This window comes from Phycomyces blakesleeanus, assembly GCF_001638985.1.
Source record: "Phycomyces blakesleeanus NRRL 1555(-) unplaced genomic scaffold PHYBLscaffold_29, whole genome shotgun sequence".
In the NCBI taxonomy this organism is placed as follows: domain Eukaryota; kingdom Fungi; phylum Mucoromycota; class Mucoromycetes; order Mucorales; family Phycomycetaceae; genus Phycomyces; species Phycomyces blakesleeanus.
The window spans coordinates 254,159-281,083 of NW_017265162.1; the positions used below are offsets into that span (position 1 = coordinate 254,159).

General features: G+C 37.2%; 7 protein-coding genes across 7 annotated transcripts; 3 read left to right on the forward strand and 4 right to left on the reverse strand.

Annotated features, from left to right (window-relative positions):
- Positions 1-1,037: 1,037 nt before the first annotated feature.
- Positions 1,038-8,568, reverse strand: PHYBLDRAFT_183520 (hypothetical protein; the record flags this gene model as incomplete). The annotated part of the gene is made up of 7 exons (XM_018438784.1): positions 1,038-1,425; positions 1,500-1,628; positions 1,720-5,177; positions 5,296-6,296; positions 6,395-7,208; positions 7,332-8,076; positions 8,207-8,568. The coding sequence occupies 7 exons, from the start codon at positions 8,566-8,568 to the stop codon at positions 1,290-1,292; spliced, it is 6,645 nt and encodes a 2,214-aa protein (XP_018285514.1). The 3' UTR covers positions 1,038-1,289.
- A 496-nt stretch (positions 8,569-9,064) lies between these two features.
- On the reverse strand, positions 9,065-11,191 carry PHYBLDRAFT_174171 (hypothetical protein; the record flags this gene model as incomplete). The annotated part of the gene is made up of 7 exons (XM_018437204.1): positions 9,065-9,166; positions 9,821-9,864; positions 9,987-10,010; positions 10,068-10,151; positions 10,281-10,359; positions 10,776-10,937; positions 11,105-11,191. 7 exons carry the CDS (start codon positions 11,189-11,191, stop codon positions 9,065-9,067), a joined length of 582 nt encoding a protein of 193 aa, XP_018285515.1.
- A 2,286-nt stretch (positions 11,192-13,477) lies between these two features.
- On the reverse strand, positions 13,478-15,711 carry PHYBLDRAFT_151386 (C2H2-type zinc finger transcription factor; the record flags this gene model as incomplete). The annotated part of the gene is made up of 2 exons (XM_018432674.1): positions 13,478-14,044; positions 15,688-15,711. The coding sequence occupies 2 exons, from the start codon at positions 15,709-15,711 to the stop codon at positions 13,478-13,480; spliced, it is 591 nt and encodes a 196-aa protein (XP_018285516.1).
- A 926-nt stretch (positions 15,712-16,637) lies between these two features.
- On the forward strand, positions 16,638-17,513 carry PHYBLDRAFT_174173 (hypothetical protein; the record flags this gene model as incomplete). Its single annotated transcript, XM_018437205.1, has 2 exons — positions 16,638-16,965; positions 17,455-17,513. The coding sequence occupies 2 exons, from the start codon at positions 16,638-16,640 to the stop codon at positions 17,511-17,513; spliced, it is 387 nt and encodes a 128-aa protein (XP_018285517.1).
- Positions 17,514-18,077: 564 nt separating this feature from the next.
- On the forward strand, positions 18,078-20,603 carry PHYBLDRAFT_183521 (hypothetical protein). The gene is made up of 8 exons (XM_018438785.1): positions 18,078-18,300; positions 18,393-18,567; positions 18,667-19,012; positions 19,119-19,245; positions 19,320-19,714; positions 19,818-19,987; positions 20,103-20,172; positions 20,263-20,603. Exons 1-8 carry the CDS (start codon positions 18,135-18,137, stop codon positions 20,347-20,349), a joined length of 1,536 nt encoding a protein of 511 aa, XP_018285518.1. The 5' UTR covers positions 18,078-18,134; the 3' UTR covers positions 20,350-20,603.
- Positions 20,604-22,387: 1,784 nt separating this feature from the next.
- Positions 22,388-22,967, forward strand: PHYBLDRAFT_174175 (hypothetical protein; the record flags this gene model as incomplete). The annotated part of the gene is made up of 4 exons (XM_018437206.1): positions 22,388-22,421; positions 22,494-22,524; positions 22,600-22,691; positions 22,798-22,967. 4 exons carry the CDS (start codon positions 22,388-22,390, stop codon positions 22,965-22,967), a joined length of 327 nt encoding a protein of 108 aa, XP_018285519.1.
- Positions 22,968-24,433: 1,466 nt separating this feature from the next.
- On the reverse strand, positions 24,434-26,175 carry PHYBLDRAFT_174176 (hypothetical protein; the record flags this gene model as incomplete). Its single annotated transcript, XM_018437207.1, has 8 exons — positions 24,434-24,603; positions 24,710-24,801; positions 24,877-24,907; positions 24,980-24,989; positions 25,237-25,263; positions 25,316-25,347; positions 25,677-25,865; positions 26,100-26,175. The coding sequence occupies 8 exons, from the start codon at positions 26,173-26,175 to the stop codon at positions 24,434-24,436; spliced, it is 627 nt and encodes a 208-aa protein (XP_018285520.1).
- Between the last annotated feature and the right edge of the window lie 750 nt (positions 26,176-26,925).

A 26,925-nucleotide genomic window follows, 5' to 3' on the forward strand; every position in this document is an offset into this window, starting at 1 on the left:
ATATTCTTATAAAAATAAAAATTGTACACACCCTATATATAGTTTTTTTTGTAGCACATTTTATTTCTGTTTTGAATAATTTTTTTTTATAAAATAAAATATAATAAAAAAAAAAGAAATAATTATGGTTCCTTTATTAAAGCTGATCTCCGGATACTTCTTTTATATATATATATATATATGTATATATATATAAACAGATGAGAAACAGAGGAGCAAAAGATATATTTATATACACGATTTCCAATTGAATCCTTTTTTCCTCTATCATTTTATTGTTAATGATTTCATTTATTTTCAAGCCCTATACAGTTTAAAAACTATCTGTAAAAACAAAGCAAGTAAACTGTCAGAAACAGCAGCAGAAGCAACAACAAAAATGTAGGTGTAAAATATAAGGTTCATTCCACACAAGAAGAAAATAACCAAAAAATAATAATTCAAGGTTAATTCTGGGGGGGGGGGGGGGGGTGAATATTATTCTGTTTCATTTATTCATACATATATATATATATATATATAATTTTCACTTTATTTTTGGTTTTGGTTGTTTGTTTTGGTCTGTTCCTTATAAGTATTGGTATTATCATTAAAAATTGTTCTTTTTTGGTCCGGTTTTCCGAATCCAGGAAATTGGATACAGTTATTTTTTATTATTTCAGGCTTAGAAGAAAAAACTAGATGTTATATATACATACACACCATACCAAAGTGCACTACAGATACAGTACAAGTAATGAGTAGTGTTAAAATGATGATGACTTGATTAATTTACCAAACCAAATAATTTAAATCATAAAGTGCCTCTCTTTCTGTGTGTGTGTGTGTTTCAAAATTCATGCAAATGGTTGTTAGAGGCAACAGTCCGAGCATTTAGTGATGTATTTTAGGTTTCTTTGTTTTTTTTTTAACAAACCACCTGAATTCACAGGACTCAACCAATAGAAAATAAACTTATAGTCCCTGCATAGATTTGCCAAGTAAGTAGATATCCATACATTCTGCTTGTAAAATGTCTAATTTAGTAAGCAAATAGTGCCATGTTGATTGTGTTTTATCTGACTGATTGACTGACTGACTTCCTGTCTGTATACATTTAAATATAAACAAAACAGTAAAGAAAACAAAAAGAAGAAGAAAAATAAAAAGAAAACATCACAAAGTTACATGTTATAAAAATAATAAAGGATAAGAATAAGAAGAAAACTAAAGGGAACATATGTGGTCTCATCTCGACCAAGAAAGAAAGAGTAACAGAAATCAAATCAAACCAAAGAAGATAGCTAGTTTTACATGGTTGTCCAACCACCAATATCATAGTTGGCTTCAATCTGTCTAGCAATATAGACAGGAATAGTATGCTGTAACCACAATTTACGAATCTCAGAATAGCGCTTGGTATTCAAGTATTGAGGTTTACCGCGTCTAAATTACATAAGAATATTTCGGTAAGTCGACTTGTTCTTATTTGACCATTCATTCCATTCAGTTATTCTTACCTCAGTCCTTGGTCAACCTCACCATGAGAATCAAGATACGGGGCATCAATAAACCATCCATTGCCATTGTGCAAAAGAATCAACACACATCTCTTGACAGACAAAAATACACCAATATCGCCTCCACATCTAAAATATAAATAAATTAATCATAAATATCAACACTCATATAGCTCTACAGTTATCTTAATAGTAATAGTAATATAAATTAGGTACTTACTCTAGAGTGTGTAAATTACATTCACCTTCCTCCTCTTCAGAACAGCAGAAACTCTGTGCGCACACAAACGTTCCACAGAACAGACACAAGGCAGGATCGGTAGGGACCGTGCCACACTTATTGCAAACACGTCGCATACTCTCATCAAATAGCTGATCCAATCTACGAGGAAGTGCTACAAGGTACAACGGGGTTGGCATGTCAAGTCGAACCATCGCAGGAAGTGCTGGTGCATTTTCCGAACTTCCGACCTCAATCTCCCATCGACGCTGCGATTCCTTGATGTGTTGCTTGCACCACGCTGAAATCAAATGCTCATGTTCTGGTGTACGCTGAAGCATGGTCTCAAAGTTTGGTAGCTTGAGAATATCCAACAGGCGACTCAGTTCAGATCGACGGTGTCCAGTGTTACCACTATTACCAGCAAAATCATCATCATCATCACTCAAAGGAGGTACAATCAATCCAAACCGAACAATCATCAGAACCAACGCCCGACGAAGGAACGGCAAAATAAATCCTTGGAGGTGGCTGCAGAACCGCTCCTGACCATAGTTTCTGAACAGCAATGCCGCATCATCACTACTGTACTGCATCTTCTCCATAACTGAAAATGCAAACTCACTAGCAGCCACGCAATCCTCCTGAGATACATTGACCGGTATCTTTCCTCTAGTGTTTCCTTCGCCATCTAGAACGTTCTGATAGTCTAGTGAATCCGTGCACATCTGATCGTGCTGGTTTCTGAGAAGCGCAATCGTAACCTTTGTAATCTCGGCGAGGAACAAGGTACGCACAAATGGATAGATGTCAGATTTAGTAGTAGAAGCCATGTGCAACGAAAGCTCAGAAAGAATCATAAACGGATCGTCTTCCAGCAGTGGTGTATTGTCATAGATAATAATCTTTTCCTGATTGGGCCCAATCACATTGGCCAAGTCATCCAGACTGATGTTAGGGAAAATCTGTCGAAGGCGACCGAGAGCCAGAACATGGATCTTCATCATAGTAGGACTGAGCCCAGGGCTGATACTTGAAGAAGTAATGCTAGAGTCCTGTTGGGACATCAGACTCGTGTATGCAATTACCGTGTCGCTCAAAACACGCAGCAAAATTTGGGTCTGCGATGGTATCTGATCAAACAAGGTTCCTGTAGGTATAACCTCTGGATTGTCTTGGGTTTTTGGCTTAGCAGACCCACGCGCAGCTATCTCAACTCCCATAATCGTGTATCCTAACATTGCCCACAGCAGATCAACATTCTTGATTGGCGTCGACATCTCCTTAATAATCTCATCACCAGCTATCTCGCGAAACGTAATTGTTGTCACATCAAACAGTCGGCCATAAGATTTCTTGATTGCAGGAATCGACGATATTGCTGAAAGGTAGAGCACATCTTCATCAAATACTCCAAGACGTCCTTCTGTAGGAGAGTGGGCCGTGGTACGGTCAGAGTAATGCATCACCGAATCGTCCTGTTGCATCGTCAAGGATGGCTCGAGTGACAATGAAGACGGGAATCCTGTCGGGCGTCTGCTTATCCAGTCATCACTCACCACAGCCTGCCCACCTGGTGTGGTCCGCAAAGAAGGGACCCAGGTAGCAATGGCGTCCTTGAGTTTGCTGGCCCCACTGCTTCTACGTCTCGGCCCAAAGTTGGCTCGATGAGGACCAAGCATCTGCTTCATTTTTTCTGCTGCTGATTGAACGCCAGTCTGTAAGAACTTTGTGTACGAAGCATTGTCTGTCTTGACCAGCACACCCGGGTATGATTCCTTTTTGCCCTTTGTAAATACCGGAAAGAGGGTGTTTCCGAGAGATTTGCAGAGTGGGCACATAAACTCTTTACGAGATCTGTTTTCTGGGTGGTTACGTGTCATCTGGGCCACATGACGAGAATCAATGGAGGAGCAGTAGGCCTCAAAACATTTGATGTGCATCAAGTGCCCGCAGGTAGATGTGTAAAGTCCGGTCTTGTGGTTCTGTGCTGGGAATCCGACTACGCCATTGTGGTTTTCAGGCAAAATCTGACGGTCTGGCCATTCGACATCCAAACTAGGCCCCATGGTTTGAATATCCTCAAACAGCTCTGTACTGTCCATCGGAGCCTCACGAAGGATATTCGAGGCCTGGATTAGGCCAAGGATACCATAAGGAGGCGATCGTTCGTTGACATCTTCCTGGCACAAGATACATGTACCAGACGGATAAGAGCAGAACCGATGGATTTCATCTGGGTTTTCAGTAGAAGCGTCTTCAAGACCATCGCCTTCCTCAGCATCATCAAGCTCATCTTCATACAGTCCTTCGTTCTTTTCCATAAACTGCGACTGGGCTTGGGCAAACTGGGCCATAATCTTCATCTGACGTTCTTTTGCCGCAGCTTTTTTCTTCTCTATGTCAGATAATTCGACAACAGAACCTTCGGCAGCTTCTTCCTTTTGTTGCAGACGAGCAAGACGACTGTACTTCCAGGCATTGACGATCTCGCTTGTCTTTTTACAGCCACAGTTCTCAAGACGGTCAAAGATCCAGTCAAAGCGACCATGTACTTCGCTGTACAGCTCTTCATCCCTGAATATAGTCATGACCTCAAACAAGGTGTGTTCCTGCGAGTGACTTGCGCTGGTTAATGGGTAGCTTGTTTCGCACACATAGCGATAGAACCCGTCGCACTCTTCAGCTTCGACACTGTTCTTGTCTGTAAGAGCCAGCAGAATGAGATGAAGTGTCTGGTCGAGGATGGTGTCGCTCTTGTGGTTCTTGCTCATTCGTACGTTCCACAAAGCATATGTGATCATCTGGTTAAAGACGGGTGTGTGTAAGAACGCACCGATGTACTTGAATGGCCCAGAGCCAATGAAATCTGTCTTTGGGAGGATAAAGAACTCTTCTTCTGGTTTCTTGGGGTTTGCCTTTTTCCAGCGGTTCTTTAGAACAGCCTCGGCTTCTTCTCGGTTGTTGCGGCTGTAGTGCCAGAAGTAAGTGTCGACTTCAGAGAACCACTCTGTCTGGAGTTCATAGCGTCCATGATCATTCACACCCATCGGGGACTTGAAGTTTGCAACCGAAGACAAGATGTGATCAAAGTCTGGATGTTCGCTTAGTCGTTCGGGAATACGCTTGGTCAATTCTGAGTAAGCAGCCGGTTCAAGGCAGAGATTATGGATAATCTCACGGCGGATCTTGCCTTGAATAGACATGCCTGTTACATTGGCTCTCTCGCAGACACAGACCACAAGTAAGTTGAGGATCTCTTCGGCCATAAACACTGTTTGAGAAGGATCGTAGTTCTCGTGCTTGGTGGTACCCATGAACCAGGACACGAGGTCAAAACGATCCATAAGAGTTGCTAGGAAGCGACTAGGGTCTATGGTGACAAATCCAAGTTGAAGAAGGAATACATCGGCGTCATATGTGTTCTCACGCAACGAAATGTCTCGATAATGATGAGCCTAATATTTTACGTGTATGTGTATTATTTTTTAAAGTATTAGAAAATCGATGGAAAATTTTGATTTTTTTTTAAAAAAAAGTACTTGCCTGGTTTCTGATTCCATAACCGTTTCGTACCCACACACCTGCTCTGATCTGTGACGAAAAGACAACTGTGCGAATGGGGAAGTCAAGAATGGGTAACAAGACATCGGTTGTGTCATTTCCATCTTCAAATACAGTGTTGTACAAAGTAATAACCTGGAGGAAACCACCTGTCCAGCCTGCTTCTCTCAAGACGTCATCACTCAAAAGCGATGCATACTCCAAAAGACCAGCCAGCAACCAGTGCAAAGGATGGTGGAAAGAAACTGGATCTTTGCAGACAGAATACTTGATGACCGCAAAGGGTGGCATGTGGGGTAACAAAATCTCATGGAAAACCTGTTTTGCAGTGCCACTAATACTGGGCTGCGAGTTGGGCTGTTTTGATGATGGCTCCATCGGATCGTCACTGTCGTCTGCTCTCCACTCCTCAATTTGTTTTAGGACTCGTGTTATGGCATGCACGAGTGCTCTGGCTGTGTCAACTTTTTCTTGGAGAGTATTGGTCGGAAGCATTGAAAAGCAGTCTGAGAACTGGCGGCAACATTTGGCGATCTGAAGAGTTACATTAAATGCATTAACCCATATTTCAGACTCGTACTCCACATGAGTGTCTTTCTGGCAGGTTTGGGCATTCATTCCCTGGAATAGGCTGATGAGATCAAGGTATTGGCGCAGGTATATGGGATCCATAGCAAGAACTTGCTTGATCATGTCCACATTCATAATGTAGCGCAAGTCATGGAAGGCGTTGAAATAGCGTCTGGTTCTAAATGCACGAGATTCGCAGTTGATTCTTGTAGGAAGGCGTAGTCTCTGAGATGGAAGGAGAAGTCGCAAGTGATCTGTCAAGAAAAATGCAGCGAGGGTGGAGCATATGATTCCAAAGAAGTAATATTCGTTCACAAGTAAGTCCGAAACTGTTGGTACGGTTAGGAGTTGGACAGAGAATAATATTATAGAATTTTCAGGTTCACGATCTTTGAGTAAGAAAGATTCTGCCAAACGAGCATAATTTCTGGCAAGTCTTCTTCCTGTATATATGTGTGTATGATTTTTTTTAGAATACAAAAAATTAGTCAAATGCCACATTTCTCAAACATGCCTTATGAAAGGCTTCAATTATATTTACCAAGAACCTTTTTGTAAACTGTACTTGAAGCAAGGGTTGAAATATACAGCTCTCTCAGTGATATACGAACTTCTTTCCATAGTTTGAGGTCATAGAGCATCAAATAATCCAGTCTCAACTTTTCTTCAAATTCTTTTTGCATATGTAATCCAAGACGAACTGCATCTTTTGAGTCACGGATGACTCTTTTGCCTGCCGCAGAATCGCTCAACGGTTTTTTGGCAGTACCCTTTGCATCAAGCATATCGCCGTACCTTTCTTCCTCTTCTTTAAGCTGCTGATATTCTTTGACCATCGCAGCTGGTTCCCAGTCGATACTTGCTACATCGCACTGATTTCTGTAGATAATCGGACTTGTGTCGAGAGATTGAGGTGAGTTTATTTTGATTGGTCGAGATGATGAGCGGCTGTCAGGATCAAACATTTCCACATCCTCCGTCTCGCTCGTTTGACCAATTCCTATTTCTCCTCTTTCGTGTTTTATCTCGTCTTCGTCTTCTTCTGCTTCCGAGGAGGCTCTTTCGTTCCTTGTTTCAGTAGTCAGCAGGGCTAGTGGGAGACGCAATTCCCACTCTCCGCACAATGTCTCGCACAGCACACTGCGGATAACGCCATCGCCGTACTCGATACTATTAAAGAAACGTGTCTGTCCATTGACTAGTTCCTTTAGCCAATCTACAAGCAAACCACACACTTGTTCTCTGAATGTTTCTTGGGCAGGGCGGATTGTTACGCCAAAATTTATTGCTGCCAGGGGAGCAGCCACTTTACGCAGCTCATCAATATTGTGGGATGTAGCGATGATTTCTCGACCCTGAATAATACTACTTGCTTAGTAAGAGTTTTTTTTAAAAAAAAACAAAATAGAATACAATACAATTCCTCTTTTCTTTTTTCTTAAAGAAAAAAAAGAAGGGTGGGGAAGTTGATACCTTACATGAACATGAATCACGTCTATAATGTGTTTGGCTTTTTCCCAATCACATCCAGTAGCTGATTGGATGCACTCTAATACGTGTGAAAATGCATGGGCTTCATCGTTCCACGCAATACAGGCATAGAGTTGATTATCCTCGTCGTCTTCTTCATCTTCTTCATTTTCAGTCTTTGAGTGTGATCCAATACTACCACCTATTTTTGTGTGCAGATCAGACATATCTCCACTGCATTTGTCCATATCTACATCTACATCTTCTTCTTCTATGCAACCGGTAGCGCCGCTTGAGGGTTCTGTTTCCATCAGATTGTCGGTATTTGATCTTCCGACCGGGTTTTTTAAATAATGGGATGGAATGCCAATGTGCTGTAATACGTTACGCTGACGTCTGCTCTCTTTGATCAGGGCTTCTGTAGATGAAGGCAGGGCGACCTCTTCAGGAGCAAGAGCAAAACAGTCAAGCATAAAGTCGAGAACGGTGGTGAATGTCTGTTGCATGTGTTTTATTACTTCAGGTGGGACAAACGCTCTGCCAGACGATATTTCTGCCACAGCAGCTGCAGCCGCGGCAGCATCTGGAGAGTGGATTCTGCATTGCAGAGGTGTCTTCCAGGCTTCTGGGTCACCGCAATCGCAACATCCACCGGAGCCAGGACTGACTGAGAAAAGAACGTCATGACCATCATGGTCTGTAGCATGGAAACATTGTGAGCAAAAGACGCAAGTGTCATCCAGACCGCAGTTCCTGAAAATAGAATACTGCTTTGAATGGGAGATTCTCAAGTATGGATTGTAATTATAGTTGTACTTGTAGCTTTTTATTATACTTTACTGCTGAAGATGCTGATTCTGATGATGTAGTTGGTTTAATTTACCTGCAACGATAGACAGGTTCTCCTTTACGAAAAACATGACCGCATTGTCGACCGCGTTGACTTGACATGTCTTGGGGTGGTAGGACACTGTTTGTATGCCATGCCGAGCTGTGTACAGAGTTTGGTTCTTTTCCATCTTTTTGTAATGATTGTCTCTTGGATGCAGCTTCTAGACTTTCTTTTGTGGCAAAGTAGTATTGCTGTCTGATATTTTCGTCTCCATTCCAGAGCGCTTCGTACAATCGTTCAATAATGTCATGTTTTGCGTCCTGAGAAAGCACACAATTATAGAGTAGAGGTGTCTCCCAGAGATAATCTGCTAATTTAGCAGAACTGCTGGATGGTTTAGAAGATGATGCCATTAGCAAAGAAGGGGAGGAAGGAGGGGGGAGAAAGAGGGAGAGAGGGGAGGAGTTGGGGGGGGGGGGGGGGGGGGAGAGGAAAAGTAGCGGAGTGAATCTATAATACGCCAACCCACTTATTCTCTTTGAGCAGAAAAATAAAAAGCAAATGAATGAAGCGGTCTTTATTGACGCGTCATCTAAAATACAGTAGCTCCTCCCCCCAAAGTTCATTTTTCAATTTACCAAATTAGCTTTAATCTTATTGAAAGCCTAATTTGCTTAATGGCTGCTCATCAGAGTGGTTCTTTATTAAAGCATTTTTTTTTAAAAAAATCTCAACAGAATTCTAAGCAATGTTATGAAATATCTCTATTGACGCTTTCATTAGCCTCACTTATTCTGGTGTTCAGTAACAGTTCTAGCAAACCTTGGGTGCAAAGAAGGGGATTTGGATCCAAGTTAATGTATTATATAACAACCTGTCCTCCAGCCTGGCCACTGCCATCTGTCGTTTTCACTTCTTTTTCTTTTGAACTCTATAGCTCACATTCCTCTTGGGCAAGGCGGCTGCATGGTTATTGAAAAATATGTTGAATGTCGACTTTGCTCTAATATTCTGTAAAATAAATTAATATTAGTTAAAATTGCTGCCAAAGACAAAGTGTGCTAGCCTTGTTATAAGCGACCAAACAGTTGGCCATGGTATATGTAACCGATCCAGCAATAATATGCTTCTTTATGGTTTCCGCAACCCACTATGCTTTTGTTAGATGCACAACGCCTTGCAACTCCGGGGTCTTTGGGAATCAAGCCAACTAAATAGTTGGTGCTAGTCCATGTTCTAAATGAGTATTGATTACTGCTGAATCTGAGAGTATGACTGAAGGATAAATTATTTATCCTCAGCTATTCCAGTCAAACGGATCTGTCTTTATGATATTATTCTGTGCACAGATCATTATTCACATAATTGAATGTTATTTATTTTTATCAATATCATCTAGAATACACGATTACACATATTCTATCTGCAGATTTCTCTCACTGTAGTAATACTTCATTGATAGACTACAAATATGTTTAATCACAATCCAGAAAAGTTACCTGTATCTGGGTTAGAATATTAAATACAACCGATAACATAAATGCTCTTCTTTACCCAAACTCTATTGCTGATCTGACTGGAGAAGAATCAGATCAACAGGACTTTCCAAAAGCCTAATACTCCTGGAAGATGATTCATATTAATAATTATCACTTTAGCACATACTGTAACATAAATAAGAAAAAACGTATAAGCACCAGTAGTTAATTCTGTGTAAAGCGAATCGAATTTTATAATCTTTTTTGAAATAAAAAACAACCTACACAAGTTCTTGCGAATATTTTCTAGCGTCTTTTTTCTGTTTTACAACCCCACACAGCACCTCAATTACTTGGCTCCGTAGTAGTCCAGAGAACTATAGGTTAATGTTAGAAATAAAAGGATGTATTTCATAATGTATATGTATTTTTACCTTCCAAACGAAGCCTTTTCTTTGTCTGATGGTTAAAGGTCTTTTGAAAATGATTTCCTGCTGTGGGAGGGAAAATTGGATGCACTAGAAAAGAAGTAAAGGAAAGAGAGGTGTCCGCTGAATGGTACTTTATAAAATATTCAAATGGACGTTTTCAAATGACCGTATGAGTTACATATTGTCAATGTTTTGTACAAATGCGTAAAACATTACCAGACCTTGCCAGACAAAAATAATACTTTTTTCTCTTCTTATAGTATACATTAACTAATTCAAAAGTCTCTTCATACATCTAAGAAAACAAAACAAAAAAGCTGATTACAATAACAGAAAATAGTCTTCTAGCTCAATCTTAGTGTTCCTTAAGTCCGAGTTCTCACATTTAACGTCATCTCTAGTGAGCATTAGAATAGAGCAAATAGGCGCCACAGCTTCTTGAAACTGTATGTGGAGTAACGAAGTGATGAAAAATTATGAAAGGCGTACATTTTACTTATCTGTGTATGTTCAACTAAGGATGAGAACTGAACCTAACATTAATATAACTAGTAAAAGAGCAAAAAAAAACACACACAGACACAAAAGCTATCTGACGTACTTTTCCTAGTGATAATGTCTTTAAAGATCTGGATTTTATCAAATTCAACTTATAAAAGTAGAGGAAGAACAAAAACTTGAACCATGGACTATTTGTCACGCCAATTGGACCCTGCCTGCAGCGATGTTCTCATGACTTCCTTCTACTAATCGAATAATAACCAGATCTATGGTATGAGAAAAACTCAGGCGACTGATATCCTCTGATCTCAAGGTTGCCTTGTGGTCTTTTTTGAGGTCTTCGAGCAAGCTCAAAGTTTCCCCACACGCACCCTATTTTTTAAAGTATTTTAATCCTTAAAGTTCTTAACTCCTAAATCGTATTTTTTTTGTTTCATTTGATTTACAGCAAGTGTTTTGTAAAAACAGATGAATGGCTGTAGCTTTATATATTTTTGTGAAAATATTGCTGGAACCTCAACTCTTTGTTCCTGGCTCACTATATAAGCCCTAGGGGCCTTTACTGACATTGACCAATGTCTAATAGCATTGTCTACATAACATACGAGCACATTCGAAGAACGCATTTAAGTATAGCTTTGTTCAAGTTAGCTACTAACCGCGCGTATGCAGAAAATTTACTTTGAGCTTTGAAAAAACACCATGAGAACCTTATTATAAAGCTAGGAAAGTGTCTTAATGATGGTCAACATTCCATACATAGTTTTGTAGTGGTAAAAACTTGTCTTCATTTTGTCATTGGAATTGAACCCAGAAGGTACTTCTGTCAAGGGTATCTCAAATGCAGAGGACTCATCGATTTTTATAATGCTGTCAGCATTATATTTTAGTCTTCCATCATCGATTCTCTTTTGTTTTAGCTGGCTCGTCATATATTCAAGTTCAATTTATCCTAGTAGGAAAGAAATATTGTGATGGTGACTGTGCGGGTACTTTACAGAGAACTTGATACAACTGTCAAAAAGAAATGATTTATGGCAGGATTCAAACTTTCTGATAATCTCAAGACCATTGCCGTCATATATGTGGTCCGTTTTAAAAAGAAATGAGTCTTATATTCCAGTCTTTACTGCTTCTACTTGCAAGATTATACAGATATCAACGAAAAGTTGTTTTTTTTCTGCTATAACAGTGAGCTCATTCAATTCAGTACAATCAAGAATATCTGTACTTGTCTGTATTTCATTATTGCTGGTCTATTTCAATAATAGTAATACTAGCCTTTTTGTTTTAGTATCTAGTTCGATTGCTAAAGTTAACATACAAAGTCAAATATAATTATACACATTTGGATAAAAGAGTATTTTATCTTTTATGGTATTATCGATGGCACTTCTTGACTAATTCTGGTACATAGCTCAAGAGGTAAATACTCTCTTCATCTAACCAGCTTTCCGCACTAAATCACATCATGCTTCTTTGGGCCAAATTATTAAAATAATAAGTACGAATTCATTTTTTTACACATTGTAATGTATACCTCAGGTTCATATAGTACAGCCTTTTGAGGAGCGTCTTCCATTCATCTTGCTTATTATATTCTGCATTATCAGCCTGGATGTTGTCATATGTCGTCTCCACTCCTTTTTCTTTTGACCTCTTTAGCTCACATTATCTTTGGACAAAGCGGCTGTATAATATCAAAAAATATGTTGAATGCCGACTTTGCTCTAATATTCTATAAGCGAATTGACACTAGGTAAAATAACTATCAAAGTCAAAGTGTACTAATCTTGTTATAAGCGGCGAAACAGCTGGCCATGGTATATCCGACTGGTCCAGCAATAATATGTTTCTTCGTGGACTTTGCAACCATCTATGATTCTGTTCGATTCACAGCGCCTTGTAACTCCAGGGTCTTTGGCAACCAAATCAAACGAATAATCTGTAATAGTTTAGAAATCTAAAAGTCGAAATTAAAAGCAAAAATGAACAAAGTGTATTTCATAATATGTATCTACTTTAACTTTCAATTAAAGCTTTTGTTTTGTTTTATCTTGTTTTGCTTGATGGTCAAAGGTCTTTTGAAAATGTTGCCATGAGAAGTAATTCTGATTGCAATGGAGAAAGAATACAACAAACTTCACCTTCCCCTAAAATGCGTTTCCATCTTATACAACTCACTTTGAACTCCGACTAAAACCCACCTTTCTTATAGCTCAAAATTTACTGGAATTGTTACTGAACTTTATATGATGTTCGCTTCTAAAACGTTAGATGAGATTAACAAGTTGGCTTAATTGAAAAAAAAATATGTAGCCGAAGACAATGTGGCCATTAAGCAATTTTAGGCTCTCAATAACATTAAAGCTAATTTTAATGATAACAAAAACGAACTTTGGGTGATGTTAAAGCGAATTTTAGTCGGAGACCAAAGTGAATTTGATAAAATTGAAAAACGAACTTTGGTGGGGGGGGAGTCACTATAAAACGTACAATAAGAGGGACAAGAGAGGGGAAGGGTATAGTCTGCGGTCACAAAGACATTTAAGACAAAGAAAGAAAGTAAAAAAAAAGGGGGGTGTAAAATAAATGATTTATGTAAATTGTAACAGAGGGGGGAATAGTGAGATGCACACATTAAATCAAGAGATGAAAGGGTCATTACAAAGTGATGTTCGGATGGAGGGATTGTGTACAAGTGTATTGATGTTGTAGATGGTTACTGAAATGTTGGGTTGTTGAGTTTGGAGTGGCGTGTGGTTATAAGCTAGAGAAAGAGAGAGATAGTGTGTGTGTATGTGTGTGTGTGTGTGGGAGAATATGAAATTGTGTAAGTATATGATTGCTGGTGCTGTTGCTGTTGTTATGGTGGTGGTGGTAGTAGTGGTAGTGGTGGTGGTTGTTGCATATCATGAATCTTTAAATGGGCTATAGGAAGAGTTATCCATACTGACAAGAATCGCTGCAGCTTCTAACATTTGTACTTGTTGATGTTTGGTTAAAAGAAATTTACTGGTGAGCTCCCATTCATCAGAGTGCTCCCATCGATGTTTTACTAGACAGTTTAGATGTTTGTAGACCTTGCCACATGCATCGCACCTATGAGCCTGATAATTCTTTGGTTCTGCTGAGAGACGAGCCTTACGATAGCCTTCAGAGGGTCTTCGTTGGCGGATCTTAATCCCAGTTGTGTTTGTGGTATTGGTTGGAGTTGAAACCAATGTTTTCTCCAAGGGCTCTGGTCGTGACTTGGCCAGCGAATGGTCGATTGTGTAATTCTCAGGTAAGGAGGTTGAGAAGCGTTGGAGGGTCATGACATTAAAATGGGTCGGAAGGCTTCCTCTACGACTATCTGAGATGTCTCTGGTATTTGTCAGGGGATCGTCACCGCAAGACGACGTTGGTGGAGATGGTAGTCTGTGTAGTGCTTCTTCTACTTGCTGTTCTTGTTTCTGGTACTTTGGTTGTTGGCGAAGCTGGAGAGCAAAAGACGATAGCATGATAAAGAAAAGTTGCGGAGTTTACAGTTAACAAGAAGAATAGAATGAAAAGAAGAAAAAGAAGATGAAGAGTGTGAATAAAGGTAAGAGTAAGAGTAAGAGTAAAAGTGGAGGTAAAGGTGAGGAGTAAGAGTAAGAACAAGACCAAGAGTTAGTAAGAGTAAAAGTAAAGACAATAGCAAGAACAAGAGCAAGAGCAAGAGCAAGAGCAAGCGCAAGAGCAATAGTAAGACCAAGAGATAGTAAGAGTAAGAGTAAAAGTGAGAGTAAGAGTGAGAAGAATAAGAAGGATAAGAGTGTTAAAGAAGAAAGTGGAAAAAATTAAAATAAGTTTTTTTTTTTCTTCTTTCTTTTTTTTAGTCTTGAAGCCACTTTACCCCTCTACAGCTCTTTCTCTCTCTCTCTCTCTCTCTTACACACACACAAACACACTATATCTTTCTAGCTCTCTCTGCCTATATCTCCTTCACCCCTCAAAAAAGGAAACTGATCAGGCAGCCCTCAATTGGGGACCACATTATCCTTTTGTTAGTGGAGCCTCTCGCTGTGTTACCTTGCTTTATTTAGAATTACCCAAAATTCAAATTAAATTATAGATTCGTAAAGGTCAAGGTCAAGGGCAAGGTGATATAAGCAATATTGATAGAGTAGCAAAGTAAGATGTCCTGGAAATAAAATAATGATTCATTGTAGCCTTGTAATATATAGGTAAATAAAAGACAACAGCCACAGGTGTAAAGAAGTTTTTTCTTTTATTTTCTTGTGGGTTTCATTGTTATATAATTACAATCAATTATTTATTTTGGTTAATAAATTTTGCTTGTTTATATATGTATATATATGTAAATATATGTAAATATATGTACCCAAATATAAACGTACATCTTATATATGTTATATATCTATATTTATTATTTAATATTCATATTCTCTCACGTATGGTAATAGTCCGTCAATCAGTCAAAAATAGTACAAAAGATTATATGCCTTTGATAGAAAGAATTAAAGATATCGATTGAGACCAAGTAATTCAGCTTTTCAAAGACCATCTCTTGTTATTATATATACTATATTATAATAATGTGCATAATTTTACTTATTTATTTATTACATACAGTGTTTCGCATCCAAAAAAGAAAGAAAAATGAAAAAAAAAAAAATTACAAAAATTTACTGTTGATCAGTAAAATACTTTTTATCATCAATATATACATTATTATTGCAATCTTCTTGACTGCTTCTTCAATCCTCCCCACCAAAGGATTTCAATTTTCTTTACCCACCCTGTTCATTATATATATATATCAAACTAGATCCACCAAGATACAGTTCAATTCGCTGCTTCCAATGATGTTTACTATGTAGCCGAAAGTTCTAATCTCCATTTAATTACAGCGTTTTCGCCATGACGGATAACATTCGGTAATGAGCATCAGTAGAAAATTTATCAGATTTTGATCGACGCTTTTTCAACTGATGAAAATACGGTATCGTACTTGCTTTCTCAATGTTATTCTTGTTGAAAATATTATGTGCCCACTGAACTGATTGTTTATCGCTAACCCTGATGAGGGATGTCATTTTGATTCTACCAGATCACAAGTTGTGTCCATTCTTACCAAGATATTTGCCTGGGACGGCATGACATGTCTACATACCTTTGAAGAAAGATGTAAGTAGCTTTGATTCTGGTGCGACCCTTTATCAGGTTAAGTGCCTTAGTAACTTTAATTGGTGCTTTTAAAAAAGGACAAACCTTGAGCCACTTTCTGGTAATATATAGAGTAGATGAAAGAAAGAGAAAGACATCATACTCGTAAGAAGGCTAATAAATAGTAAAATATCCAACAAGATTGCGTCATAAAGTGTGTAATGACAGCAACTCCTTATAATCTTTTGCATAACTGGCTATTGATATAGTGTATTTGTGACCAATTATTGTTTTTTTTATGGCCAAGTCTAAATTTAGCGATAGTAATTGAATATATTGTATAAATCTCAGGGCACATTATTTTGCCCTGAGGATTAGAGAAAGACACCAAGCCCAAGGTGTAGTCCAGTTAAATAAAAACAGTAGCCACGTAGGATTGCTAGTGGATTTTTTTCAAAAAGATGAAATTACCATTATCCAATCATTTTATTTAAAAACAAATTCACCTTTATTTTCGAATACCGACGAATATTCACGAATGGTTACCCCTAATATTGATGCAAAAAAAAAGATGCATAAATTTCATATTGTTACGGGCAACGCTCCATTCCATAGCTCTGGGACTTATTGATCCCACTATAATCATAAAGAAAAATGTGTATGCGTTATATATAACATTGATGTATAGATATATTCCTCTCAATTCGCCAGAACTCAAATTATATTTCATTCAGGATATCAAATTACACAATATTACACATAAATCCATATATAATTTCCTGTCTCTGATTGGCTCTATTCATTGCTTAATTTGTTTTAAAAAAAATGACCAAAAAAAAAAATAGGCGTCACACCCAAAAATGAAAAGAAAAGAAAAGAAATGGGGAATTTATTGTTTTTTGGAAAAAGGTAATAATCATGTTCATTACCAAATGTCTTTTGGCAGCTATTCCTAAAGCAACCTCAACATTCATTCCAAAATCAATACCAAAACAAACGCCCAACCAAATTCCAAAATCCCTCACAACAGACGAACTTTCTTCTATATTTAATATACGAACAACTATAATTACCGTTAATGATGCCTTTACACTCAAGGCCATTAAACAAACCAATCCAGCTGAATACAGAGTGGCCATTGTTGCTGGAAAAAAGAAATTAGGAAAACTTGCTGTTTGGAGAAAAAAGGGACAGAAAAGAATAAGGGCAGCCATCAGAGCTACTTTCCCCACGCATGCCACACAAGGTGACTCTTCTTTTTTAGAAGTGACTTGTCAACTGACAGTCGATGTTAGGCTATGACTATATCTTTTTCATCAATCCACCAGCCGTGATCTCTCCTTGGCCCTCTCTTTTAGACAAATGTACAAAGTCTCTCATTGGTCTAAATAGATCGATAGATCGTCAAAAGCGACCCAGAAATCCAAAAAATGTCATGGAAACCAAAAAAAATTAAGTGTCCATTTGATGATCAATCTTTCTTTTGATTTGGCTTATTAAAATGAAATGAATGAAGAAGAAGTAGTAGGATGACTAGTGTAAAGGCACACATGGAGTCAATAATCCAATTCCAATGCCAAATATATCTTTCTCTGTTTACTGTGCATATATATATATATATATATAGAAGAATAATTTCTGTACAAAGTTTAAAAGGTATCAATTAATCGATATCTATTAAAGCCCAATAAGATGATTTATTTAATTTATTTGTTTCTCGCTGTATTTATTAAAGATTCAGCATTATTGTCTATTTTACGGAGCAAAATATCACACCACATTTACAATACTTGAGACTAATAAAATAGCTTAAAAACTTAAAGAAGAAGAAGGAGAGAGAAATTCAATACTTATATATAGTGAGCTATAGAATTTGTGCAAGAGCAACTTTAAAAATATGCTATGTTAAAGGCTAAATTAAATCGTATAAAAACCAAATAATAATATTATTATTCTTATTTGTCAAAGTAGCTGGGTTGTATTATTGTAGAGGGATCCAAGACAAGGGCAAAGAAAAGGAAAAAGAACCATCTTACTCATTTGTTTTCCCAGGGTCTTCCAAACCCGAATCAGTGAGTGAGTCTTGAGACCTCAAGGTACATCTCAAGCACCACAAAATATATGTATTTTATGGTACCTAAAGTTCAAGTATACATACATAAATATTAAGTATTTATATATCAAGACAAGATTTGCTACAGAAAATCCTCCGCTATTCTATGTATCTTCTCACCCACACATTCTCCGCTTGAAGAATCTGAAGTACATGATGACAAAAATATATTCTTTTCACATGCAATTTCTCCACACTTGTTAACCTCCACCTTTCTCTTCTCTTCTCTTCTCTGGTTCTACTCTGCATTTCTTTTCTTTTCCCCCCCTTTATTCATCTCCCCCACTCTAAAAACCAACAATATGCCTGAACTCAAATCCTTCACCAGAGAAGAAGTCGCCAAACACAACATCGAAGGTGATTGCTGGATCATCATCGACTCTGAAGTCTACAACGTCTCTACCTTTGCTGACATGCACCCCGGTGGTGCCAAACTCTTGATCGAGTTTGGTGGACAGGATGTGACCGGTAAGCATCCAGATATCGAACCTCATTTGTGTCCCAACAACCAAAAAAAAAACAACACGCGCACACACTAATTCTTTTCGGAATTTCAATAGACGATTTCTACGGCCTCCATCGCCAGGAAGTCCTGATCAAGTACGCCCCTAAGCTTAGAATCGGTACCATTTCTGGTGAAAAGACAAAGGTCAAGATTGCCCAGCCCGGCGATATTTCTGCAGTTCCTTATGCTGAGCCTAGCTACTGGATGGGATTCAAGAGCCCTTACTTTAAGTAAGTTTTTAGCACAACAATGCATCCCAATTGTATGTGTGTGTGTGTCTTTACACTATTTTATTCTCCTTTATATTAAAAAACAAACAAACAAATTAGCGACTCTCACACTGAGTTCCGTAAGGCCCTTCGTAATATCTACTCTGGTATCCGTGCCGAAGCTCTTCAGTGCGAAGAAGCTGGTAAGAACCCCTCCAGTGAGATTTACCAATTCTTGGGTTCCGAGGGTGTCCTTGCAACCCAGATCGGTCCCGGTCCCTGGTTGAAGGGTCTTAAGCTTCCCTCTGGAATCAAGGGCGAGGACTTTGATTACTTCCACGAATTGATTGCTCACCAGGAGACTGGCCGTCTCGGTGCTCCCGGTTTTGCTGATGGTATCTCTTCTGGTTACAGCATTGGTTTACCTCCTGTTCTTAACTTTGGTACAGCAGCCATGAAGGCAAAGGTAATTATACCTCTCTTTTTTTAAAAAAAAAACTAGACAAAAGTCAAAGAATATGTATAAATGTGTTAGGGTACAAACAGAGTATAAATCTCACAGTGTTTGTTAGGTTGTTCCTGAAGTTCTTTCCGGAAAGAAGCGTATTTGTTTGGCCATCACTGAACCCTACACTGGTTCTGATGTCGCCTCAATCCGTACAACTGCTGTCCGCACTGCCGACGGAAAGCATTTTATCGGTACGGATTGTACTGTGTAGAGTGTACAAAAAAGGAAAGCATATGACTAATATAGGGAATAATGATAATAATAGTCAACGGTGTCAAGAAGTGGATCACCAACGGTACATTTTCTGACTACTTCAGTGTTGCTGTGCGTACCGAGAAGGGCATTACCATGCTCTTTATCGAGCGTGACGACAACATTGAGACCAAGCCCATTAAGACTTCTTACTCTGCTGCTGCTGGTACTTCTTACATCACTTTTGAGAACGTCAAGGTCCCTGTTGAGAATATTCTTGGTAAGGAAGGTCAGGGTTTCCAGGTCATTATGTACAACTTCAACCACGAACGTTGGTATATTTGCGGCTCTATTACCGGTGGTACTCGTGACGTAATCGAGGACTGCTTCAAGTGGGCTAACCAGCGCAAGGTTTTTGGGAAGCGTCTTATTGATCAGCCTGTCATCCGTAACAAATTGGCTAGCATGGTGAGTGATACACTTCTTTTATTTACTTTTTTGGTCTGAGTGTGAATGTGTAAGGAGATAGAGTTTTGATTCTGATCACAACTAATGCCCGTTGGCTATTTAGGTTTCACAATTGGAGGCTGTTGAAAACTGGCTTGAGAACATTACTTTCCAGATGTGCAATATGTCCTATGCTGAACAATCTGTTAAGTTGGCTGGTCCTATTGCTCTTCTCAAGTATCAGTGCACTCGTGTCGCTCACAACGTTTCTGACGATGCATGCCAGATCTTTGGGTACGTTTTTTCTCTTTGTATTTTATTTCTATTGAGAGTAAAACAAACACCAGAAATTATTATTTTGCTTACTTGAAACAATTTATTGTGTATTTTTTTTTGTTCTTTATTCTAGTGGTCGTGGTATTACCCGTACTGGTATGGGTAGATCTATCGAGGCTTTCCAAAGAACGTACAAGTTCGCTGTAAGTGCTCTTTTTTCTCTATTTTCTTTTTCATTTACCTATAATTTAACAATGTACTTAAATTGGTGTCATTTTCTTCTTCTTTAATAGGCCATTTTGGGTGGTAGTGAGGAGATTATGGCTGATCTTGGTGTTCGTCAGGCCATGAAGCAGTTCCCCAAGGGTGCTAGACTTTAATTGATGTGAACCTTCCAAGAAGAATAAGATAACCCCTTACCAAAAGAAAATGAAAGAGCACATAACTTTCTTATGTTTCCGCTACTTTCACTTTTTTGTTATAAAATCATTCACAATATATACGTTTCTTTCAATATTTTTTTTTCTTAAAAAGAAAGTTCCAATATCTTTATCTATAAATAATAGTCCTTTTTGGCTACTCGACCTCTGTGTGTGTTGAATTTGCAGTAAAATAAACAATACATATGTATATATATATGATATAATACAAAGGTTTTTATTGTTTTCTAGAAATAATATCCACACTCCAGATACCCCCTTTTGAGACATATCCTAAAATTAAATTATCTGAAATAATAACAACAGAAAACAAGATTCTTTATTATTAGAATAGTAAATTTACATTCGTATGTGTATTAAAAGAATGACTATTTAATATTCTTTCTGGAAACTCTTCGCCAAGATAAACAAGCTCTACATTGAGTATTTCTAGATAGTAATATAATCTCTTTTGTGGGAGGGGGGGTTTAGATGTTATATCCAATCGAAAATACACTTTTAATTGTTCCATTTACTAGCAGAATAGGTTGTTTTTTTACATTTTCCTTGTTGGAGAAGGAAATACCACAGTTAAAAAGATTGTGTTTACAGGATTATGGTGTTTACTCAACAATACACAGTATCACTTATTTTCCAAGTTAAATACAGCTCTATCTGATTCTTTAGAAATATTTATACCTAAAGCGTTCTTAAAGGCCTAAGACTCTTGGATCATTATATTGAGCTTTGGCAGTAATGAATTGGGCTAATGAACCATGTTATTACCGAGTTTTATTTCTCTATTGAACTTGGCTCATATACAGCTCATTAACACGGTAATACTCAGCAAGATATTACGTATAGCTTTACGTTTTATGCCAACGTAGAAGAATTCTATATCCAAGAAAGTTCTACAAGCACACACACACTCTCTCTCTCTCAAGTTCTAAAGATTTCTTATAAGCAAACCTCTAGAGGTTTTCCAACTGATTTTAATAAAAAAAACTTTTGGTTTGTATTCATTTGGATTAGTACAGTGTTTCTACTTGAGATTGAGACAAATTAAGAAATGCTTTAGACGAATCAAAATGCAATTGTAGACAATATGCTTACCTTTTGTCAACAAAACGAGAATGAAATTTAGACAAAGAAAAATCAGCTTTCAGGGAAAGTAAACATTTATTCAAAAAAAATCGGTAATTATCTAAATGTCTCAGAGACAAACTTTTTACGTTACAGAGATAGGATTGTTATTGTTGTTGTTGCTATTGCTGTTGCTATTTCTGCTGCTGCTTGTTTGCTTGTTTGCTTGCTTTTATCAGATCTTTGGAGAGTGGTTGGTGGTTGGGTTCCTCTCCAATTTGACAAAGCAATTGTCATCATATATGTTGCAGTATGAACATCTCGTTGCCACAATGTATTACAGGTTCTGAAGGCTAGTAAAGAAAGGACAACTTTAGATCGTAAAAAAACCCAGATATTCTTTTATATGATAAGTACAATCTGACCATCTCTTTTTGACCAGTATTCAATCCTCAGTGTGGCTAATATACACTATATAAAATGCTTTCCGAAACCTAACAGCTGAAGATGCTCTTAACGAATCTGAGTACCTGTATATAGATAACCACAGCAATAACAATCTAGTCGCTGTAACATAAACAGTTTGGCTCTTTGAGACCTCTAGACAATTACAGGTAAGTTTTCTGAATAAATGTTTACTTTGAAAATTAATTTCTATTTGTCTAGACATTTTCCAATTTGACTAAATCCCAAGTAGAAACACTGTATTATTTATTCATTTAAATGAAACTTCCGAAATAGACTTCTGGTAGGTGTATCATGTACTCATTATGATTGTTAAGCAAATATTATTAAATTGTGTAAAGTAAGGTGAAAGGGAGGGGAGGTCATAGTGTCTGTCTCTTCAAATAATAGGAATATGTATTCGGCATGCGACCTCAGCTAAAAGTCTTAAATATAGCAATATTCACTAACAATGAACTCTTCCATAAATATAAAGGGTAACCAATGTAAGAAGTGTGCATTTACTGAAAAGGTGACAAGTTGTTCTATTACTAACATATATCTTTATTCTTTTATAGCTTTAAAAGCACATCTATATTTTGTAAACAGGTAAGTACAAGGATAATACACGCTTGGATATAATGTTTATATTTATTTATTTATTTATTGAAGGTAAATATTAAGTATATATATAATTCCAGTCGATAAATCCTATATGCCCATCCAGGAGAGTCCATCGGTGCTCCACATCTTGTTCTTGTGCTTCAAAATCTGCTGTAATAAAAAAGAAAGAAAAAAGAAATATAAAAGTACATACCTGCAAAAACAAACACGCAGAAAAAAACGGACCCAACGAGAAAAAAAAAACTAACTAAAACACAGTACGAAGTTGGGGACATCTCACTTATACGACATCCGGTGGATCAGCACAACACCGAGATGAAGGACGACTAAGCATCAAAAAAAGAAGTTGGCTCAATGCCTTGAAACCCTCGGCCTCGTACTCAGAATCCTGGACACCACCAGAGCTCAGTCAGGGTCCCGAAGGTTAACCTGTTGGCTTGAACCTCGTTATATACAAAATAAGAACAAAATAAAATGCTGAGATGTTTTGCTTTAGCTTATGTTTTGGAACGATTACTCACCGATTAAGGAGTTCACCAAAGTACTTGCGCACTCTAATGAACTCGCCCGCTGGACCGCTATTTTTTTTTTGGAAGAAAAATATGCAGACAAAACACGTTAGTATCTTTTCATGTCAAGTTGGTAAGTAGTAAAATGGAAATTAGTAGCAGATTTTTGCACACAAGAACAAGAGCAGGAGTGTTTTTCTAGGCTTCTGGTTATGTCTTTCTGTCAGTCTATTGCAAATAACAAATAAAGAAGTTAGATCTTGCTCAACATTAATGCACATGAGGTTGGTAGCATTAGCCATTCACTCGTTTTCTTGCATCTGTCAAAGTTGAAAATATGGAGCGCCTCTTTAAAAAAGAAAAAGGCGAAAATATGTTCAGGTTAACTTATGACACCGAACGGGACATGTTTGAGCTGGCTTTAACATGCTGGTGGTCTTTACATTCGTTACTTACCTGGTGTAAACGTAGACAGACCTAAAAGAAGGGAAATACAAGTAAACAGACGCGTATGCCCTTGAAATAATTTTTCCTACGCCAATATAGATGACATCATCATCTATTTGTGATGCAAGCATTCTTAGCCACTGTGAGAGAATTTATTAGAGCAAAATAACCACTGCGGTAAAAAAAAAGGCGTGATTCAGAGGGCGATTCTGTAGAATGCATGTGATTTTTTTAAAATCACCCCCTGAAGCGCAATTTTTTTCTCACAGTGGCTAGGAATGCTTGCATCACAAATAGATGATGATGTCATCTATATTGGCGTAGGAAAAATTTATTTCAAGGGCATACGCGTCTGTTTATCTGTATTTCCCTTCTTTTAGGTCTGTCTACGTTTACACCAGGTAAGTAACGAATGTAAAGACCACCAGCATGTTAAAGCCAGCTCAAACATGTCCCGTTCGGTGTCATAAGTTAACCTGAACATATTTTCGCCTTTTTCTTTTTTAAAGAGGCGCTCCATATTTTCAACTTTGACAGATGCAAGAAAACGAGTGAATGGCTAATGCTACCAACCTCATGTGCATTAATGTTGAGCAAGATCTAACTTCTTTATTTGTTATTTGCAATAGACTGACAGAAAGACATAACCAGAAGCCTAGAAAAACACTCCTGCTCTTGTTCTTGTGTGCAAAAATCTGCTACTAATTTCCATTTTACTACTTACCAACTTGACATGAAAAGATACTAACGTGTTTTGTCTGCATATTTTTCTTCCAAAAAAAAAATAGCGGTCCAGCGGGCGAGTTCATTAGAGTGCGCAAGTACTTTGGTGAACTCCTTAATCGGTGAGTAATCGTTCCAAAACATAAGCTAAAGCAAAACATCTCAGCATTTTATTTTGTTCTTATTTTGTATATAACGAGGTTCAAGCCAACAGGTTAACCTTCGGGACCCTGACTGAGCTCTGGTGGTGTCCAGGATTCTGAGTACGAGGCCGAGGGTTTCAAGGCATTGAGCCAACTTCTTTTTTTGATGCTTAGTCGTCCTTCATCTCGGTGTTGTGCTGATCCACCGGATGTCGTATAAGTGAGATGTCCCCAACTTCGTACTGTGTTTTAGTTAGTTTTTTTTTTCTCGTTGGGTCCGTTTTTTTCTGCGTGTTTGTTTTTGCAGGTATGTACTTTTATATTTCTTTTTTCTTTCTTTTTTATTACAGCAGATTTTGAAGCACAAGAACAAGATGTGGAGCACCGATGGACTCTCCTGGATGGGCATATAGGATTTATCGACTGGAATTATATATATACTTAATATTTACCTTCAATAAATAAATAAATAAATATAAACATTATATCCAAGCGTGTATTATCCTTGTACTTACCTGTTTACAAAATATAGATGTGCTTTTAAAGCTATAAAAGAATAAAGATATATGTTAGTAATAGAACAACTTGTCACCTTTTCAGTAAATGCACACTTCTTACATTGGTTACCCTTTATATTTATGGAAGAGTTCATTGTTAGTGAATATTGCTATATTTAAGACTTTTAGCTGAGGTCGCATGCCGAATACATATTCCTATTATTTGAAGAGACAGACACTATGACCTCCCCTCCCTTTCACCTTACTTTACACAATTTAATAATATTTGCTTAACAATCATAATGAGTACATGATACACCTACCAGAAGTCTATTTCGGAAGTTTCATTTAAATGAATAAATAATACAGTGTTTCTACTTGGGATTTAGTCAAATTGGAAAATGTCTAGACAAATAGAAATTAATTTTCAAAGTAAACATTTATTCAGAAAACTTACCTGTAATTGTCTAGAGGTCTCAAAGAGCCAAACTGTTTATGTTACAGCGACTAGATTGTTATTGCTGTGGTTATCTATATACAGGTACTCAGATTCGTTAAGAGCATCTTCAGCTGTTAGGTTTCGGAAAGCATTTTATATAGTGTATATTAGCCACACTGAGGATTGAATACTGGTCAAAAAGAGATGGTCAGATTGTACTTATCATATAAAAGAATATCTGGGTTTTTTTACGATCTAAAGTTGTCCTTTCTTTACTAGCCTTCAGAACCTGTAATACATTGTGGCAACGAGATGTTCATACTGCAACATATATGATGACAATTGCTTTGTCAAATTGGAGAGGAACCCAACCACCAACCACTCTCCAAAGATCTGATAAAATCAAGCAAACAAGCAGCAGCAGAAATAGCAACAGCAATAGCAACAACAACAATAACAATCCTATCTCTGTAACGTAAAAAGTTTGTCTCTGGGACATTTAGACAATTACAGGTAAAGTTTCTGAATAAATGTTTACTTTGTCTCGATTTCAAGTAGAAACACTGCACTATTATTTTTGAGATATATAGTAGGTATTCAAACTTTTATTATTTAGTAAAGCTGCTTTGTAAAAAAAAATTAAACATTTTTATGATATTTATGAATAGCTGACCACTCTTAATTATTCTTATTTCCAATTTAATTGTAAGCTTATCAGCCCGGTTCTTTAAAACAATAAGGATAGCTAAAAAGTTGCAGATGGTTAATCGGCCATATTATTTATAACAATGTATTTATTTACGCATATCAGTTTGGCCTGACAATAAGAATCCTAAAAAGAGAGAAACATTATTTACAGCATGAACTTTAATGACCATGTATGCACAAAAATTCTACCTTAAAAAACAACTCTTTAAAAATCTTGTTTATTGCAGCATTCATCCAAACTTTTCTGATAATGTTAAGCCAAACCTTTAAAGTCCCTTGTTTTCAAGTTATAACAAAATCGCTCCCTCTTCTTTTATTTTTTTCTTCTTCTCTTAATAGCATTGTCTTTTTAGTTATTTGTTTCAAGGATTTGTGGCGCATTATTTTACTATCGATTATTAAAGCTTGCAATTGAATTGAGTTTGTGAAAATATGAAGATAAAACAAGAACGTCAATAGCCTAAATGGATATGATTGACTAAATTGTTAGATATAGGAATAGGGACCCAATAAAAAAATATGTGATATTTATTTTCAGGTACCATATACCTTTAAGAAAAACCAAAAAAATACAAAAAGAGAAGAAATTGTGTTCCAATTTGTCCCTGTCTGACGCATTAACATTATGCATGTATTATTTAACCCTATGTTAATGCACTCATGGCATTTCTTCTGTTTGTTTAAGGTTTATAAATACATACATGGATAAATATTGATAATATATCAGTACTCGAGCAAAGTGGTAGTGCAGCTGCGGTGTTCTCTATTGTACGGAATTATTTATTTTTGCATGAAAAAATAAGCTCCAGATATACAAATAAAATAAATTATATGTCTATTGTGATATTTAGTTTCTTATTATCCTCTTTTTCTCTGCTATCTATAAACAATAAGCGACATTATATCTTTTTTTTGGGGGT